General features: G+C 39.9%; 1 protein-coding gene across 2 annotated transcripts in view; it reads left to right on the top strand.

The window, feature by feature from the left end:
• LOC119967431 (XK-related protein 6-like) overlaps positions 1-21,285 on the top strand; it is a 65,730-nt gene that overhangs the window by 29,513 nt on the left and 14,932 nt on the right. Inside the window, exon 2 of one of the 2 annotated variants that reach the window (XM_038799974.1) lies at positions 19,026-19,114. The exons of the other annotated variant lie outside the window; for it this stretch is intronic. Within the exon in view, the coding sequence (XP_038655902.1) occupies positions 19,026-19,071 (46 nt within the window). The 3' untranslated portion in view covers positions 19,072-19,114. The remainder of the gene's footprint in view (positions 1-19,025; positions 19,115-21,285) is intronic. 2 annotated transcript variants of the gene reach the window in all.

Raw genomic sequence — 21,285 nt, 5'->3', positions numbered from 1 at the left:
GAATTCAGACTTTGTGGCATCCGAGAGATTGGGTGGGACTCTGTTTGATTGGTTAGCTGGTGGCCAATGAATTGGCCAAAATGCCATTTTCTGCCTGGTAACAGGTGGTGATTGGGTCCTCTCTGAGTGGGATGATTTCCAGTAACAGGTGGGATTTCCAGTGTAAAAAACTTGCCTCTTACATCTCCTCAAAACCTTGCCTCTCGCACCTTAAACCTATGCCCCCTAGTAATAGACCCCTCTACCCTGGGGAAAAAGTCTCTGACTATCCACTCTGTCTATGCCCCTCATAGTTTTGTAGACCTCTATCGGGTCGCCTCTCAACCTGGAAGTTCAGTCCCGGATGCTCAAGGAAGAAGGAGTTGTGGGTGCCTGCTCTCCTCTCTCTCCAGAAATGCTTGAGTATCTGTATTTCTGAACATCCAAGAGAACCTGAATGAATGAATGAATGAGCGTATAGTGAAAACCATTACAGATTGAAGACGGAGGCCTAGACCTGAAAGCCTAGTTTGAAGGAAAATGTGTTTCAAGACAACCATCGGAAACAAAGACTCTTTATCCTTTTACTTACTGTTTTCATCCTTCTATTTCTTTGTGTGTATGTAGAGGGTGGGGGTAAGTTTAAAGTGGTGGGATTAGGTGTTTGATCACAGCTAACCAGATGTATTTGCTGTATATTTCATTATAGTTCCTATTTTAAACAAAAAGTAATCATGTTTAAATTTACCCAACTGGTGATTGTAATTATTGGGTAGCCAAGGGCCAAAGACTGTTTAATTTTCTAAGTATTATTGGTTAATTCAATCGTGCTGTGACTCCGGTCAAGTGGGGCTGGAATTGACCATCCCCACCCCAGGGTGTCATAACATAAGAGAGTGATGGAATTTATTTGTTGACCCCAGTCAGTTATCCTGCTTCTGTAAGAGCAAATTTGAAGTCTCGTAAATGTGACTCCTCCCTTAGTTTTTTTTTGCAACTAAAAACTGGAAAGTAGCAAAGACTGATTTTTTTTCTATTGGCCTTAAGAGTAACAAGCTGTTTAATTTCCTGAAATAAGATATGGAATCAACAAAAGCATTTTAAGATTAATGTTTCAATAAAATGTAGCTTATATTGACAAAATGATGCTGGAAATCTGAAATAAATAAAACAGAAAATACTGGGAATATTTTGCAGGTCAGGCAGCATCTATGGAGAGAACAAGGAACAAAATCAGTATTTCAGGTCTGTGAAAGGTCTAGAGACCTGAAACAGTAGCTCTGTTTCTTTCTTCACAGATGTTGCCTGATTTGGCATTTCAAGCATTTCCTGTCTTTATTATTTATTCCTGATCCCGGACAGTCCATTTGAAAGAGTTCCTGCACTATCGATAAATGGACTGGAATTCCAATACTGTTACAGCTTATAGTCATACCTCTTCTACAGTAAGAGTATGAAATAAAGGAACACATTTGCCAAGATACTTGAGATAAAATTGGTCCTCTATACTGATTACTGTGTGGAGCAGTAATAGGAGTCTGCACAGACTGGACTAATAGATTCAGAAGGATCCTCACAGCATTGTAACTTCGAGAAAATTATAATAAACTACGACCTGTAATGTTCTATATTCTATCACCACTCAGTTATGTTGCATGTGATGGACCAGTAAGTTTGACAAACACTGATCTATCTCGGGTATAATTTGAGTTTGGAGCACCATCTTGATGTAATTTATTGAAATGAGTAAATGACAGATTTATTAGGTTTTGCGTAACCTGTTTTTCTGCATTATGCTGCTTGTATTCTATTGTGTGCTATAAGGATAGTTCTACAAAATATTAGACTTTTTATTGAAATGTTGGAGACCTGCATAAGTGTCAGCTAATACATGTACCTAGTGAATTTACCACTTGAAAATGACCACATTATAGTGCGGATGGCGTTTTCTTCCTTTTTGGGTAAAATCTTAATTTTTATAGGATGTTGCATCGATGGTGAAATGCTGAGTCAAGCAATCAGATAACCATGAAAATGGTTTTGTTTCACATGGGTTGCCTTTAAACTAGTTGTGTCCAATAATGTAACTCGAGGATATATTAAAAATAATTCTATAGATGACACCAGCTATTCGCTTTTCTTTTAATAGCTCTCAATGTTTACTATTAATGACTGTTCAAAAGTTGTGTGCTTGACCCAATAGGATTCCCAAAGGTTTCAAATGCAGTGCCAACATGCCAAGATGTTTATTGCAGCAATCCATGTTTTATTTTATTTTGCTCCTAGAGGTCCTTCTCATTTTAATTACATTTGTGAAAATCCTATCCCCTTGCAGGCTTGGTGTCAGTAATTTTAATTGCATGTTAGCACAGTGGTTAGCACTACTGACTCACAGCCCCAGAGACATTTCCGACCTTGGGTGACAAGATGTGGAGTTTGCACCTTCTCCCATGTCTGCGTGGGTTTCCTCCGAGTGCTCCAATTTCTTCCCACAGTCCAAAGATGTGCAGGTTAGGTGGATTGGCCATGCTAACTTGCCCTTCAGTGACCAAAAGGTTAGGAAGGGTTACGGAGGTAGGACGGAAGCACGGGCCCAGGTGGGGTGCTCTTTCAGAGGGTCGGTGCAGACTCGATGGGCTGAACGGCCATATTCTGCACTATCGGGATTCTTATGACTTATGTGTGGCTTCTCTTCATCGAAGCAGCAGCTGTACATCAGAGGCTCGCAATGAGTAGTGGAAATCTGGAATGCTCATCTTCCCCAAGAGCTGTTGAGGATAGATCAGTTGAAAATGTCAAAAGTTGTGAGTAATTCTTTGTTAGGTAAGGGTATTTGTTAGCTAAGTTGGCTCGAGTGAGGTGCAGAATGAGGCCAACAGTATGGGTGCAGCATTTCCTGGAGACCTACCTCCTTGCCTTGCCCTATGCTTTATGTGGATTAAACCCAAGGAGCTGTATGGTTTGTTCCTATTTCCTTGTTCTGAGTTGCTGAAGTCACTATCTTGGTTTTTCGTTTCCATCTTAAGGTTTGTTTGAATTAGCTGGTTTCTATTTAAATCCTGATTGGTTGTGTTGGGTGGCAAGCCACACATAACGTTAATATGACATCAAGAATTTGACAAAAGCTGTAGAAAAGGACAGACTATTCAGTACTAGCTTCATCGGTGACGTGATTTTCTAAAACCTGTAATATGATAATGCTGATTTTTCTTTTTTGGATATCTTAAAGCTCAGTTATTGTTTGTGCTTGTGAATTGTTTCCCCTGAAATAGGCTGTACAGGATTATATGTAGTCAATGTTTCCAATTTCACGGCCATTTCATGTAACTGCTTGTGCACCAAAGAACATTTGTTATATTGTTTGATAAAATGCAAAATAGCTCTTATTTTTTCAGCTCTATGCTTTCCATTTGTTAAAGCAATAGAAATACATGGAAAAATTCATCTGTTTTACTTATTAGACTTGATGTATAAATGTACATTAGTCATGTGCACATACAGAGTTGACACCCAACTGAAAGCTATCATGCGTAACATTACTGGGACACTACGATCAGCACCATTTCTGTGGTTCCCTGTCCTAGCAAACTTCACTCCATACATCTGCCAATTTGCAATAAACTACAACACGATAGGAACAGTTTGCAATGCCCCCCACCTGCCACGACATTCTGATCTATACAGTCCACCCAAGGTACAGTTTTCATCAAGAAGGCCGATCTGGGAAAAAACACCAACATGGGACTTCAGTGCAAATTCCACCTGGACAAATTAATGGTAATCATTGGATGTGACAAACATGGACTTGGTCTCAAATCTAACCCCAAAATTGCCTGGTTTTAACCTACCAAGGAAAGAGTGGTCCACCCGTAAAAGGTTCAGGATCAGTCACAGACCCTGCTTAGCCTACCGCCACAGAAGGACCATTAGTGTCAGCCCTCTGTGCCTGCGGGAGAGAGCAAACTGTGCACCACATCATGGAAGAATGTCTAATCCACAGACTCAGTGGATGCTTATCCCAGCTTGGTCTGTCTTTACTGAACAGTGTCCTGCTCTAGTACCTTTTAAGATCAGACTTCTTGGAAACTTCTCAATTTTTAAAAACTTCCTTAACCAACTACCTATCAGACCTCTGCACTTGTTTTTATTTAACCATTACTCCATGGTATGACGTTTCTTTTAGAAAAGCTGAGAGATGTTCCCCCTCTTGCCTTCTTAACCAACTGCTTCTAACAGAGCTGGAAGCTGCCTTCTCTCTCACTACCTATCCCCAGCTGCCCACAAATGAGCTGAACTAAAAGCTTCTCTACCGTAGGAGGCCCCGGTTGCTCAGCAGCACCCACATGCTTATGCCTTTTATTTATTCTTCATGCTGCAGCTCTCTCTAAGCAGAATAAAAACACAGACAAAACTTAACCAACCCCCACATACTAACACCATTGCGCAGCATGAATTTAGCAGAAGGTTTTACCCTTCCAGACACAGAAGCATTAAATTAAACCCATTTAAAACTATATAAATTTATTTATTTATTTTTTTTTTTTAAATTTTAGAGTACCCAATTATTTTTTCCAATTAAGGGGCAATTTAGCATGGCCAATCCACCTATCCTGCACATCCTTGGGTTGTGGGGGTGAAACCCACGCAGACACGGGGAGAATGTGCAAACTCCTCACAGACAGTGACCCAGGGCCAGGATTCGAACCCGGGTCCTCAGTGCCGTAGGCAGCAATGCTAACCACTGTGCCACCGTGCTGCCCCCACTATATCTATTTCTAATGTTTACAATAGAAATATAAATTCCTTAAAACTACCTTTGTTTTCCTAACAATGCTTTGTTCTTCTGCCAGTACTTTCAAATGTGATGTACTTTGTTGCCCCCACTGCTTGCATCACATAAGGCAGACTTCTAACTATCTGTGCTGTACATAAACGTATAGTGGTCAGAATGCTTTCTCTAAAATCAACCCGTGTTTCAAAGGACAAAACCTATGAATACAGTAATGGGAGTTTTACAGTGTGAATGGTTGGGATCACAGAGAAGGGGGCAAAAAATATATGGACTTTCATTGATATATTTCTAATCTTAGGATGACTCGGAGCACTTCACTTTTGAAATTCAGTCATTGTCCCCCAGCTGAGTTGTGTGAGCATTATGCCACAAACAGCAGAATGATGATGACCAGCTACGCTGTTTTCAGATGCTGGTTGTGGATCTTTTGCATCTGCATGAGACCAAATCAGGCTTCAGTTTAATGTCTCATGCATCTTGCACTTTATTGAATTTTATATCTTAAAACTGTTGTCTATTTGTGCAACTTGTTGCTTATTTATTATGCTTTTTCTATTAACTCACAGAAGCAGAGTTGGCATAAATGGTAATTTTCAGGTTGGCAAGATGTAACAGGTAGTGTGCCGTGGATCATTGTAGGGTCTCAACTATTTACAGTTTGTATTAATGTTTTGAATGAGAGGATTGAATGTAATGTTGCTAAATTTGCTCATGACACAAAGGTATGAAATTAAATTGTGATGTGGACATAGGGAGTCTGCAAAGATATATAGGTAAGTTGAGTGAGTGGAAAGAAATTTACCAAATGGAGTATAACGTGGGAAAATGTGAACTTGTCCACTTTTGCGGGAAGAATAAAAAAGCAGCATGTGATTGCAGAAATCTTGTGGTACAGCGGGATCTGTGTGTCCTAGTACATTAATCTCAAAAAGTTTAATACGCAGGTACAGCAAGTGATTAGGAAGGGAAATGGAATATTGTAGTTTATTGGAAGGGGAATGGAATATAAAAGTAGGGATGTCTTGCTGTAGTTTCATTGGTTAAACCACATATAGAGTGCTTTGCATTGTTTATTTAAGAAAGGACATAATTGCACTCTTAAGTAGTTCAGTGAAGGTTCATTAAACTGATTTCTGGAATGAGGGGGTTATCCAAAGAGGAAAGGCTGGACATGTTAGGCCTGCATACATGGAGTTTAGAAGAATAAGAGATGATCTTATTAAAGTATTTAAGATCTTGAGGGGACTTGATAATGGATGCTGAAAGGATGTTTCTACTTGTGTAAGAGGCAAGAACATGGGGATATGGTTTAAAAATAAAGGGTCTCCTATTTGGGAGATGGGAATATTTCCTCTCTGGGTCATGAGTCTCTCTTAATAATAATCTTTATTATTGTCACAAGTAGGCTTACATTAAAACTGCAATTAGGTTACTGTGAACATCCCCTAGTCGCCACACTCCGGCGCCTGTTCGAGTACATTGAGGGAGAATTTAGAATGTCCAATTTCCCGAACAGCAAATCTTTGGGGACTTGTGGGAGGAAACCAGAGCACCCGGAGGAAACCCATGCAGTCACGGGGAGAACGTGCAGACTCCGCACAGACGGTGATCCAAGCCGGGAATTGAACCTGGGACCCTGGTGCTGTGAAGCAACAGTGCTAACTGCTGTGCTACCCCTCCCCGATAATGGCGGAGGCAGGGTCATTGACTGCATCCATATTGTTTTCTCTTGTGCCATATAAATTTAAGTTCCTCCTTTACAGATGTTCTGCCAGGCGCTATCTCTTTTCAGGGTCATTTGTTTTTAAATTAACAGACAATTAAGTTTGAGGAAGTGTTGGAAGAAGGAAGTGCGGCTCTTATGAAATGTACCGTATATGTTATATGTTTGGATATCCTGTGGCATTGTTCCTGATAGGTTAGAGGATATGGTGATTTTTCCTGCTTGCATGCATTATTCTTATTGCTGTTTCTGTCTCTTCTGCTCTCTCTTTCCCTTCCTCTTGTCTTCTAACTCATTCCCCTTGTGTTTTACTTTTATATCTGCCGTCTGCTAATTTCTGTCTCTTGCCAAACAAAAGATGATGTGGTGTTACTTGGTTCAGGAGGAGGTTGTTGAGACCTCAAGTAATCCACGGACAATGAGGTGAGAGGAAAAGCTAAGGTAGAAGCAACACAAATGATGTGATAAGTTACTGGTGCACTGCAGCATACATGTCTAGAGCACAGTGCACTTTGCTCCTCTGTTTAATATGTAGTGTGAATTTTATCAGACTTCTCAGACCCAGATGAAAAACTGTTCATAAATTACAAATTTGTCAATTAATCATAAATTACTCTTAGCCATCAAGTTTATTTGCAGTGGCATTGTCAGTTCCATATTTTAATCTGTGGGGCAGGAGTTTGGGATCGCTGAACAAATTGCTTATTAATAATCTTTATTGTCATAAGTAGGTTTGCATTAACACTGCAATGAAGTTACTCTGAAAAGTAATGCAACGCTTCAACTTCCTTTTAAAGTGAATTTAACCATAACACATACCTCATGCTACTAACACCATGAAAGTTAATGTAGTAAATAAATTTGGATAGTTTAATGATTTATAAATCCTGAAGGCTTGACTGATTCAAATTTCAGGCACCGTGCCACGGATTAATGTCAAGGCTTCTTTTTGTAGGTGAATTACCTGCTTTCAGCAACTTCCAGGAAAACAGTAAATGTAGATTGTTTTGGATAATAAACCATAATTTGCATAATGCAGAGGGCTAAAAGGCGATGACCTCTCAGTCTGCTTGCATGTGTGATGTTGCAGAGTACTTAGACAAGAATGATTCAATTTTCAGGAAAACAATCTTCATGCTGAATGGACCAAAGATATGTTAGTGTGGCCCTTTTAGGTTTGTTTGGTTTAGCTCTGATTCCCAGCGTATGAGATAATGTTGAAGAACCCAGCAGGTCTGTGATATCCTATTGAGGTATTACTGTTTCATAACTGCTGCTCACAGCAGGTGTTTTCTTGCACATTTTGGTTTCGGACTCGAGGCTACTGTAAGGAGCATTGATCAGTTGCTTGGTGAAATCTAGTGGCAGCTACTTCGCTTCCCACTCATGATTAGCTGATAATTCTGAAAGGTTTAGTGTTTCTGACAGCTCTGATACTTAATGGTTTGTTTCACTGTATGACAGATTAATTGGCAATTAAAAAGTGAAGCTGTTTAGATTTTAAGTTTACTGAAATTTGACATTTTAGTTGAAAACTTGAAATAATATTTTCAGTAGTATTTGCCATTGTAGAAGTTAATATAATGTAACATAATGTAAAGTTGAATACAATAATGAAAATCTTTTTATTATGGAGTGAGCTGAACTGAGCTGTGGTTTGATTGACAGAAGATTGTTGTTATTAGTACTTAATGGCTGTTCTGGAATGTGGAGAAACAGCTGCACCAGGAACTGATATGTCACCTAATTTATGCTGGAATCATAACTGAGGAATACAATATCTAAGTAATGGATTTTACATGAAGGAGGAGGTCTTGTGCATTGGGTACTTCTCTACCTCTGAACCAGAAGCTCTGGGGTTTGAGTTGCAATTCAGGACTTGATGGCCACAGAAGATGCGTTCATAATGTGATCAAGCAGGTTGAATATCAATCTGTAAATCCTTCCAATATGCCTTTGGCAGGTGGTAAGAGTGGGAGTGTGTTCTGGTCAGCCATGCTTGACAAGCTATAGCCTCTGGTGACAGATTCGCGATCGGTTTCAGGAAAATGCTCTCCTTTAGACACCAGAAGGGAATCAAGTAGAAGATTTCACAAGCTAATACATGCTCCTTTTTTAAGTCAGCCTGGGTGAGGACCAACTATATTTTTAAAAAAAATTAAGATCCAGCAATTTTCCCCACAGATAGTTTGCCCAAAACCAGGTACATACAGACTCTCCACTTAAGTTCTTGGTTGTAGATTGACAGAGTCAAGCCAATAGGATAGGGATACTGATAAGAGTCTTAACGAGCTAGAATCAGCATTTCACACTTTTGAAGAAGGACATTCTCCCAGTAACCAAAAGAGAAAATGCTGGAAAATCTCAGTAGGTCTGGCAGCATCTGGAAAAAGAGAAAAGACCTAAGTTTTCGAGTCCCGATGACCCTTTGTCCAAGCTAAGAGTCTCTCAGTATCCTCGTTAACATTTATTTCTTGACCAACACGACTGAACATAGCAACAGAAAAAGGAGGATAAGGTAATTCGGCTATTCGAGCCTGTCTGTTGCAATTCCATCTAACTCTGCCTTGAGATTATTCAATGACCCAGCCTCCACTACTTTCTGGGGAAGAGAATTCCACATAAGGTGATGCTCTGATAGAAATATTTTTTTCTCCATCTCCGACTTAATAGGGAGCGCTTTTTATTCTTAATCTCTAGTTCTAGTCTCAACAAGAGGAAATAGCCTCCACCCGGTATCCATCCTAAGAAGTCCCCTCCGGATCTGCTATGTTTCAATAAAAACATCTGTCTATCTTCTAAGCTCCAATGCATAAAGGCCCAACCTGTTCAAATAAGCCCTTCATCCCAGAAATGAGTCAAATGAACCTTCTCTGAAATGCTTGGAATACAGTTCTATCCCTTTTCAAATAAGGAAACCAAAACAGTACACGGTATTCCAGATGTGATCACAAGGAGGCCCTATACAGGTGCAGTAAAACTTACCTACTTTTATATTCGATCCCTCTTGCAAGAAACACCAACATTCCATTTGCCTTCCGAATCACGAACAGATTATTTGCTCTTTTGCTTTCGCAAATATCTGTCCCTACCTTATAATAATGGCTACACTTCAGAAGTGCATTATTGATTGTAATTTGCTTTGCGACTTCCATGAAGTATACAGTGCAAATGCAAGCTGGTTCTTTCTTGCACTAATAAACATACCAATGCTTGCCATGACAAGTTAATCACAAAGTGAGATGAAGGTCTTGGGATTACTGCTGCCACGTAAACTATGTGTTGCTATTTAGTTGGAGAATTGAATGATCTACAGCATACATTTCATAGCACTGGAATGCTATGAAACTAGCGGTGCCTTTGCAAGATCTTCCAAATCTGGTAGCAAGAAAGATGGTCCAACAACTGCAACCTCTCCAAAGTTAACTTGCCCAACACCAAGGTGCTAATTACTCAAAACTAGCTCTGCTAGTCGGGACATGTAGTTTGTCATCAGACTCGAAAAGCAACTGCTCTTCATTGTGGCGCGAGGCTCATGGTAGTGCAGCAGAAATGCTTTAGGGATGTCCTCAAAGCAACTCTGTAGAGATTAAACATCCCTGTAACTCATGGTGTCCCAGGCTTGTGACCAAAGTTGAGAAGGTACTGAACATCGAGCGACTTGGTCAGGAACATGCAGAAATGAAGTCAAAATGTCGGAGGAGCACACCAACCTCCAAACAACCCATCCACTCAACCCTTCGAGCACCACCTGCCCCTCATGGCAAAGTCTGCGGATCGCGGATTAAATTTATCAGCCACCAGAAGGTGCAAGAACTTGAAACCCCGAGGGCGAAATGTTCAAGTTGGTAGGGCAGGATCATAAAGTGGTTAAAAGGGCTTCTGGGATCCTGGGTTCTTCTGGGATCCTGGGTTTTCTCGAAGCATAGAATATAAAAGTAAGGAAGTTGTGATGAACCTTTATTAAAAATAGTTTCAGCATCAACTTGGAATATTGTCTCCAAAATCTAGGCCCTGTGCTTTTAGAAGGACATGCAGGTTTAGAGGGGGATACAGAAGAATGGCTTCATGGATGAGGGAATACTTTTATGTGATTCCATTGGAAATGCTGGGATTGATCTTCTCAGAGCAGGAAAGGTTGAGAGAAGATTTAATGTGTTCAAGATCTTGAAGGATCGCAGTAGAGCAAATGGAGAAAAACTGTTCCCAGCTCCTCCTCAATCAACGGTGTGCTGAACTAAACCACTTGAGTGGATTCTCAACACACAATCAGGAAGGTGGCATTGTTTTGCCATCATTGCTTTTGCATGGAGAGAAACTTTCCCATTCGCAGAAGGGTTGAGAGCTAGAGGACACAAATTTAAAATTATTGGCAACAGAATCAAAGGTGACATGAGGAAATACTTTTGAGATCCTGGAATATGGTTGAGTACCTGAAAGGGAAAAATATATTTCGGGCTATTGAGAGAAGGTTGGAGAAGTGAGACTAGCTAAGTTGCTGTTACAGAGAGCTGGCGTGGGTTAGCCAGGTTGAATGGCCACCACCTGTGCCATAACCATTGCTTCTATCTGATTAATTACTTACACAAGAGATTTTGGTAAATATTGCATGAGTAAAATTAATAATATTTGAAACTACTCCATATCATTCATGGAATTCCAAAAAAAAAAGAAAAAGAATACTGATTTGATGTCAATTTTTAACTTTGTTTAATGTGTCATGCAAGGGTTTATTTTCCACCTAGCATGAGCTAATGGTGCTGGTAATAAACTGCACCATTATTTGTCAGGATCTTTTCTATTTACTGTAATATTTCTCATGCAAATAAATGCTTGAATTAGGTAAAGTTGTAAAAGGAATTTAAGAGGAAATTAGATAAGCACTTTAAGAAAATATTATTACAAGACACCAAAAGAAAATGTCTTTGGCATGGGATTAAAGCAGATAACTTCAGTTTCACATAATGCAATACTTGAAGATTTCCTCTGCTGAAACTTCAGTCATAGCATCTTTGATATACTGCAACAAGCCACAATTGATGAAGATGTAGGCTTGCAAAAGAACCACACCGGTATAAGTTGTCAGCTGACAGTTCGTTGATCAACCTGCCAAAACAATAAAATTGCACAATTCTGGTTTGGACATATATTTTTATCCCTTCATTCTTGTTGGGTCAACATTTTGGAACTTCTTAACGAGCAAACAAGATGGGAACTTTACCAAATTGTCTGCAGCAATTCACCACCATCTTATCCGAGCAGTTGAATGCCCACATCCTAATAATGAAAACTGTTGATGTATAGCTGAAGTATTTTGCACCAATGTGTACTTAATTAGCAAATTGATTTAAAAGTTTACAGCACCTGCAACATTAGAAAACAAGAAGTTGCATTTGCATCGATCCTTTAACAACCTCGGATGCCCAAAATGAAATACTTTTAAGTGTAATAATCACTATTGTAATGTAGGAAATCATGGCTAGCAATTTGCACACAGCAAAGCACTGACACCCAACGATGTTATGATGACCAGATAATTTTGTTTTAAATGATTTTGGTTGAGTGAGATATTGGCCAGGACACCAGAAATCTCTTGCACTAGTGCCATGGAATATTTTATGTTCACCTACGAGGGCATAGCTGTTTGACACCTACTGCAAAATTAATTGTGGTGTTGATAGTGTAGATATTATGCTTTAATACCATTGTAACACCGGGAATGATATTCTCAAAGATTTCAGCATGTTAATCCTTTATTTGCTGAATCAATTGCTTTGTTGTATTTGGGGTGATCGTTGTCGAGATGAATGGTAATATTCTTTGTCGTATATTGCAGTCATTTGGTATAGTGGGGACTGAAACCAGATTTGATTGCAGAAGCTAATAAAATTTGCTGTAGGTTAGTGATCCTGCTTTCTGAAGCAGCATTCCAAGTTCCCATAGAGTTCAGTTCCTCTGACCTTGTGTGGAAAGAGCCTGAACCTGAGCCTCTCACAGCAAAACCATGAATGTGTTTCATGTCAATAGCAAATGTATCATTTTTTTTAGCGCGGCAAGTGATGATATTGTCTTGTTGCGTGACTCTTCACTTACTGAATGCTCTTTATGAACATGATGGTCACTCTTGGTCAACGCCCCTCTAAAGTATCTTCTGGGTGGAGGGAGGGGATTCCAATTCTGTAAAAACAAAGATCATTGTAAACTCTTAATTTTGCAAATTACGTTTGCAGGAATCTTATTTTCATCTGTTAATCTACACATGGGAATGTTAGCAGTGGTAGGGGTCAGTTAATGTTACTTGGCTCTGTTCAATTCAGGCCCCCCCTCAGGAGCTGATGTTGCATGATCTCATTTTTCATGCTTTCTCCCCGAACCATTTTATAGCTAAGTAATTATTCAGTTCTGTTTTGAATGCTGTAACTGATTTAGAATGTCCCCACTTGTGGCAAATCATTTCATGTTTCCCTAACTATGAATGGAAATACCTTTTTCTTATTTGTGACCTTGCCACGGCTCTTAGTATTCAAATGACCCAACAATTGAAAGTACCTGCTTATTGTGTCTGTTTCGTTTATAATTTTGAACATTGAGTCAGCCACTCCTCGTCTTTGAAGTTTTGAAACTTTCTTTATGAGCCAAATCATCATCTCCAGTACCATCATGATACATCTCATTTATTTGCACTGCCTATTATACAGTTTGTGAGTAGCTCCAAAAGCAGTTATTTCGGATCTGGCTTAATGGGGATTGTGCTGTCATCCTTTTCTAAGGATAATTTGGCATATAACCTAGCTGACAGGGTTATATGTAAAAGGGACAGTATGGTAGCACAGTGTTTAGCACTGTTGCTTCACAGCGCCAGGGTCCCAGACTCGATTCCCGCTTGGGTCGCTGTCTGTGCAGAGTCTGCATGTTCTCCCTGTGTCTGCGTGGATTTCCTCCAGCTGCTCCGGTTTCCTCCCACAAGTCCCGCAAGACGTGCTATTAGGTGAATTGGACATTCTGAATTCTCCTCCTGTGTACCCGAACAGGTGTCAGAGTATGGCAACGAGGGTTTTTTTGCAGTAACATCATTGCCTATTTGTGACAATAATAAAGATTATTACGATAATGTGGAAAATCTCTGTTGGACTATGAAGTTTATAAGATTACCTAAGTTCTGGTAAATTTCATGTCATTGAATTGAGTTTGGACTAGCTGCTGCTGTTAAGGGATAGATTTGATACAACACAACTGGGGACAACCCCAGTTCCTCGGGTTATTTGCAGTATTTATTGACCAGCTTGGCTACAATGGGGGTATGGTTTTCTGTTTTGTTAAGATCTCCTTTCGAGGCCAATAATTTTTAAAATACATTCAAACATTAGTTAATAGCTGAAAGATTTCATGTTTTAAAACTTTTACTGTAACAAATGACAAAACACATTATTTACTAAATACATTTTGCAGGCAATTTATTCTTTATCCTCGTTCTATACTTACCACACATAGCGCTCTGATAGAAATCCAATTTCTATCATGCTCTCCACAAAAGTACAACTCTCAAGGCAAAGAGTCCACCGTTGCGCCCAACTTCCAATGGGTTCCCGTTTTCCCCCATTTTGCCTTGATGGGTAGTAACACATGACCATTTAGAAGCATTTCGTTCCATTTTCGGCAAGCCCCTTAAATCCACCGCCACAAGCAGTAAAGCCTGTTCCGATGATGCTTGCCTCTGCCCAGGATGAATCTTCCGGAACTTTTACAAGCCTGTAGGATGCCTCTTCAAGTACCTCCACATCTGGGTGTTGTAGCTCACAAAGCCAGACATCACCGCTTCCCTCTGCTGAAATTCTGCCGTTTGTCTGATATTCATTGATTTGTTGGGAAGCCTTTAACCTGATCTCAATAATAACTTCATTTGTCCTCTTCCTCGTTGCAACTTGTAAACATTAACCTTGCAAGGGCTGGTTTAGCTCAGTGGGCTAATTAGCTGGGTTGTGATGCAGAACAAGGCCAGCAGCGCGGGTTAAATTCCCATACCAGCTTACCTGAACAGGCACCGGAATGTGACGACTAGGGGCTTTTCCACAGTAACTTCATACTTGTGACAATAAAAGGTTATTGTTATTAGGTATATCTGCTCATTAATTATTCTGGATCCCAACTCTATTTCACCTTAAGTAAGTTAATATTTTACAGCATAACTGGTTACAACCAGGTACCAGCAACATCTTTCTGGGACTTTGGGAGTCTTGAGAGTTAACACATTGTAGAAATCAGAGACCGCTGCCATTGTCTCAATTTACCTTGCACCTTTTTCTCAGTAAAACATTCTCAGCCTTCATTTGATTTCGAACAATCAAACCACTCGGGCTTGCTGTCAGGCAGACTTCATAACTTAACATATGGAACCCTTCAATTACCTGAAATTTAAAGCTACAGTTACAAAATATCATCTCATAAACCTCATAAATGTTACTCATATTTCAAATAATCCTTGATTTAGTATAAATCTACTCTGTTTCAGAACCATTTAGTACTATTGTAAATCATTATGTAAATTTCAGCTAACCAGTTGGATTCGAAAGGTGATAGCATAAGGGCACCTTCTTGTACTTGTTCAATTAGTATTTGTGGCTTTGTTCTGTTGCATGCATGCTTGCTGTGCTTCTAAATTTTCCATATTGATCTAATCCTGCCAATGGAACAAAATGTGAATATAATGCAAGTTGAAGATATAACAATTAAGTTAAATTATTATTTTCTGCCTACTCCACCTTTGTATTGATACTTTGGATTACATAGATACGATAATTGACTGTCAGAGCAAAGCAAGGGTATGTATACAAGGGTATGTATGTACTGAAGGCACTGTTAAGTTTGCAGATGATACAAAGATCTGTAGAGGGACAGGTAGTGTTGAGGAAGCAAGGGGCCTGCAGCAGGACTTGGAAAAACTCGGAGAGTGGGCAATGAAGTGGCAAATAAAATACAATGTGGAAAAGTGTGAAGTTATGCACTTTGGAAGGAGGAATTTAGGCACAGACTATTTTCTAAATGGGGAAATGTTCAGAAATCAGAAGCACAAAGGGACTTGGGAATCCTTGTTCATGATTCTCTTAAGGTTAATGTGTAGGTTTAGTCGGCAGTTAAGAAGGCAAATGCTAATGTGTAGGTTTAGTCGGCAGTTAAGAAGGCAAATGCAATGTTAGCATTCATGTCAAGAGGGTTAGAATACAAGACCAGGGATGTACTTCTGAGGCTGTATAAGGCTCTGGTCAGACCACATTTGGAGTATTGTGAGCAGCTTTGGGCCCATATCTAAGGAAGGATGTACTGACCTTGGAAAGGGTCCGGAGGAGGTTCACAAGAATGATCCCTGGAATGAAGAATTTGTCGTATGAGGAACGTTTGAGTACTCTGGGTCTGTACTCGTTGGAGTTTAGAAGGATGAGAGGGGATCTTATTGAAACATACAGAATACTGCGAGGCCTGGATAGTGGACATGGAGAGGATGTTTCCACTTGTAGGAAAAACTAGAACCAGAGGACACCGTCTAAGACTAATGGGACGATCCTTTAAAACAGAGATGAGGAGGAATTTCTTCAGCCAGAGGATGGTGAATCTGTGGAACTCTTTGCCGCAGAAGGCTGTGGAGGCCAATTCACTGAGTGTCTTTAAGACGGAGATAGATAGGTTCATGATTAATAAGGGGGTTATGGGGAGAAGGCAGGAGAATAGGGATGAGAAAATATCAGCCATCATTGAATGACGGAGCAGACTCGATGGGCCGAGAGGCCTAATTCTGCTCCGATGTCTTATGATCTTGTAGTCTTGTGGTATAATTTTGTTGAGATTTCAATAACTTATCTGCAATTGAGAATTTCGGAAATCACAAACGACAATACGAGTTTATGAGCAGTGACCATAACCATACTGAATGGATATATTAGGATATATTCTCTCAATATATTAACTGATTCACACCATTTATTTCATCGTGACACCTTTAATTAAGAACTAATCCGATTGCCTCTGTTAAAGCTGCATCACTTCTCCTTAGCCCCACCTAAGCTGCAGCTGCTGGCTTAAGAGCGGACTTTATTTGCTCCTGAATTAACTGTGCAGGCAGCTGGACTGCTTCCCTTATGAAGAGCTACTGGACAAAATCAGTCCTGTGCAATATTTGTGATGCAAGGATTTCCAATTAGTTTTATTAGCTAATAGTGTTAGTTTATGCTGGATATCTATTTTATGATCTGCTGCAGCTGGTATTTTGATGTGTTCCTTGTCATTATTACATGATGGTTACACAAGCAAGTACCTTGAAACATAATTAAAATTTAGAAAAATTCACACGGGAAAGATACGTTGCTTGTGTACTTGTCTTTCATTGACACCCATTGAACCAGCTGTTTGTGGATCAGTTTCCTATGTTCCAGCTGTGACTACTTCTCAAGCGCTTAGTTGTCTGTAAAGTGCTTTGGTAAGTCCTGAGGACCTCAAAGTTACTATATAGATGCAATCCTCTTTATTTCAATAATTGAAACTCTTAGATGTTAAGTGCAAATCGTCCACAATATTAGGAATGCTCTAGAGGCATGTGATCCCTCTCTGGGAAACCTGTTTTTCATTAAACATAGAAATGCTACTAACTCTTCCAAGACTACAGTTTTTAGGAAAACTTTTTATTTTAGCAGCATGGTGATGCAGTGGCTAGCACTGCTGCCTCAAGGCACCGAGGATCTGGGTTCAATCCTGGCCCTGGGTCACTGTCCTTGTGGTGTTTGCACATTTTCCCTGTGTCTGCATGGGTCTCACTCCCACAACCCAAAAAGATGTGCAGGGTAGGTGGATTGGCCACGCTAAATTGAAAAATGAAAATCGCTTATTGTCACGAGTAGGCTTCAATGAAGTTACTGTGAAAAGCCCCTAGTTGCCACATTCCGGTGCCTGTCTAGGGAGGCTGGTACGTAAATTGCCCCTTAACTGAAAAAAAAAGTTGAATTGGGTACTCTAAATTAAAAAAATTGCACATATTTCTCAATGTATACTTAATGGAAGAGAGTTGGAAAAATAGATTTATTTTAAAATGTGGAGGGGTACTGCAGGTGTCCTGGTGTTAAATTTATAACATCTTGAACAGTGACCTAGTCCCCAAACTATCTTGAAATGTTACTCAACAAGTTTGTATTGAAACTCCAAAATCAGCCAGTACATAATTTTTGCCAAATTTGTGGTTCACATATTGTATGCTGTGTTGAACGTCATACAACCAGTTGGTGAAGGAGGAGGCCAAAAATCCATCTTCATTCAGTTTAGATTTATTCACCAAGTGAAACATTACAAGTGTTAGCTCCTAACTCTACAACCCATCACCATTGTTGATAACGTTTCTCTATACGGGTACCCAATAAACTAATGAACAAATAAAATTAACATCCCTTTAATGGGACACGAACAAAATAAGACAAAACTTATCAAATGAAAGTAAAATAATATTCCTGGTGCTGATGATGCACTCCCAACTTGTAGAATGTTTCTTGATGTAAATAAGTCATTGTCCAATGAGTGCACTCGCCTGTGGGCACTTGATCTTAATTTATACAATTAACACTGTCTTGTGTTGTGACTGTTTGAATTAGTTTCATGTTGTATCCTGTTACGTTTAGTTCTCAGAAAATTGACATAATCACACTTTTAGACTTAAAATGCTGGAGGTTCATCAAATGCATTTCGTGCAGCTCTCTATGTGGCTGGTGGACTGCTCTGCTCCTGATTGCAGAGCACCAGTAAGTTTGGCACCCCGGGGGGGTAGCATTGACCAGAAACTGAACTGCACCAGCCATATAAATACTAAGATTAGGTCAAGAGGTTGGTAATTCTGTGGCAAGTAACTTGCATCCTGACTTCTCAAAGCTTGACCACCATCTACAAGGCACAAGTGAAAAATCTAATGGCATGCTCTCCATTTGTCCGGCTGAGTGCAGCTCCAACAATACTTAAGAAGCTTGATACCACCCAGGACAAAGCAGCCCATTTGGTTGGCACCCCATCCACCACCTTTTAAAAGTTCACTCCCTCTGTACAATGTGTACCATCTACCAGATGCACTGCAGCAACTTGCCAAGGCTTATTTGACAGAAGCTTCTAAACCTGCGACCTCTACTGCCTAGAAGGACAAGGGCAACAAGTGCATGGGAACTTCACCACCTGTAAATTTCCCTCCAGGCATAACACCATCTGAACTTGGAACCATGTTGCAGTCCCTTTGCTATCTCTGGAACTTATTCCTGACAGCACTATAGGTGTACCTACTGGCCAATAATAACTGTTTATGGTCTGTAATCAGCAGAGGAATTAGGTTAGTTTGACTCCATTGCAGTGTTTCGCCATATTAGAAGTAACTGTCTATCATTAAAATGCATTATATCTTAAGAGCTCATGGGGAAAAAACATTTATTGTTTTGTATATGTTGAGGAACATAGTAACATTTCTCATTAAAATTACTCTTGCACTAATACTGTTCATTTCATTGAATCATGCAGAAAAGAAGGAAGCACTGTGGCCCATCGTGCCTGTGTGGGTCTTTAAAAGAGCAGTCATGCCTAGTCTGCTGGGTTTTGTCCGTAACCTGGTAAGTTCCTAATCCTTAAGTACCTGGCCAACTCCCTGGTAAAATTAGTTATGGAATCAGCTTCCACCATCTTTTCAGGCAGTGTGTTCCAGACCCTGACAACTCAAAGAGTGAAAACTTTTCCCCTTATTTCCTTTCTGGATCTTTTGCTAATTATTTTATATCTAAGGTCTGTGGTTGTTGACCCACTGTCCAGATGGAATTGTTTTTCTCTGTCTACTCTATCAAAATCTCTCCATCTTTAAAGCTTTTATTAGATCATCTCTTGCATTTTTCTGTCCAAAGGGGAGCTGTCTTATCTCTTCCAACCTTTCCTCATAACTCAAGACATCCTTGTAACCTCTATATCTTTTCTAAGGCCTCTACATATTTTCTGGCGTGAAATCCAGAATTGCCTGCAATGCTCCAACTGAGACCTGAACCATGGTTTAGCGTGATCTCTTTGCTTCTACATTCTATGCCTCAATTTATAAACCCTAGTAACCCATATCTTTTTTAAATCACCATATCAGCTTGATCTGCCACCTTTAAGGTTTTGTGTATATGGACACCAAAGTCTCGCTATTCATCTATACTTGTAAAAATCATGACATTTATGTCTTTTTTTGTTAAAAGAAATTATCTTTTGGTTTATAGGCTGAATCTCAGTCTATTGGTGTGTATATTCAGTCCACCAACTGAAGATGAGGAGAAATACAAAGGGGCATGTGATGCAATTAAACCAGAATACAGCAGCAAGGGTTGTCTGTTTGATTCTTAGATCGTACTATTGTTGATCAAGATACCAGGAAAGTGAAGACAAACTTGAATCATAAGGTATGTGAGGTCTGCTTATGAGTGGTCAGTAAGGCTGAACCTGTGTCAAATATTTAATATAAAACCCAAACACGTATCCATGATCTTAATATTGGTATAGGAAATGCAAATTCAAAATTTGTAGATGGCTCAAAAATATGACTGTGGTTCACAGTGAACAGGAGTGTAATTGACTTCAGGAGGGTAGGTTAGTAAATTGTGCAGACGTGCATCAAATAAATATTAGTTTTGGGAAGAAAAATAAGAATGACGATTTTCCACCTCATTTGTTTTCTTCCCTTGGTGGAAAGCAGTAGGTTTCCACTGAGGCAGCATAATTCAGGACTGGAACATTCCTCGCCTGTTTTTGGCAGGCAGGAATGGTGGCGCAAGGCCTCAAACTAGTTTTATGCCATTAGTGCTTAATGTTCCAGTTGTCCCCAACCCCTGCAAATGACATGGGGTGTCATCATCCCGTCTTCTCCTCCCCCCCCCCCCCCCCTCCCAAACACCAAAAGGTTGGGAACCCCATTACCATTCTCTCTAACACCATTATTGGGCTGTTTACAGCAGCTTTTGACAAACGGGGAACTGGTGACGAGAAACCACTGGGGATGCACATGTACAGCCCCCGGGGAGAAAGGATCATTCTCGGGGGGTGGGGGGTGGGGGGGGGGGGGGTACGCGTCCCCAATAAAACCAACCCTCCAGTGCAGTAAAGGGTTGTGTGATGTCACAGAAAAGACAATTGGTGCCTCCATGCTGGAATGATGCTGACAAAAATGCAAGGGAAAATTTGGTTCTTCAATATGGAATTTTAAAAAATTGAAATAGAATCTATGCTCTTTGGATTTAGATTGGGCATGCATTTAATATTTCAATATCTTAAAAGTTCAACTTTCAATCCAATTATGCATGTTTATGTTTGGATGGGCCTTTTCAACAGAAGAAGGATTTTGATTGAGAACTTGAAGAGAAAAGCCACTGATGGTTAAATGGTTTAACAGAAAGGAGCTCAAGACAGATTATTGGCAGTCAATACCATTTTGTCAGGGTTAAGAACATTATGTTTGAATGCTCTCTTTTTAAATTAACAGCTATCTGATTGATGCCCATCCCCATGCCACACTCGTAACAGCTTAGAGCAGTTATTGTTTGGCACGTAACAGCCAACTCAGGAGCCAACTGCAAGTAATGTGAGTAATTTAGTTTAACAAAAAAAAATTGCTATATGGGGCATCTTTTGTTAGATGAACTAAGAATAGTAGCAAGAACATAAATGGTGGAGCAGATTGGTTAAACTGGTTAGTTTAATAGGAAGCGTCTGACTTGCATTTCTACAAAGTTAATAATGCAGTCTCTCATGGATGATTGTG

This window comes from Scyliorhinus canicula, chromosome 6, assembly GCF_902713615.1.
Source record: "Scyliorhinus canicula chromosome 6, sScyCan1.1, whole genome shotgun sequence".
Lineage (NCBI taxonomy): Eukaryota > Metazoa > Chordata > Chondrichthyes > Carcharhiniformes > Scyliorhinidae > Scyliorhinus > Scyliorhinus canicula.
Note: the sequence above shows the minus strand (reverse complement) of the source record. Positions and strands in the feature narration are given on the sequence as shown.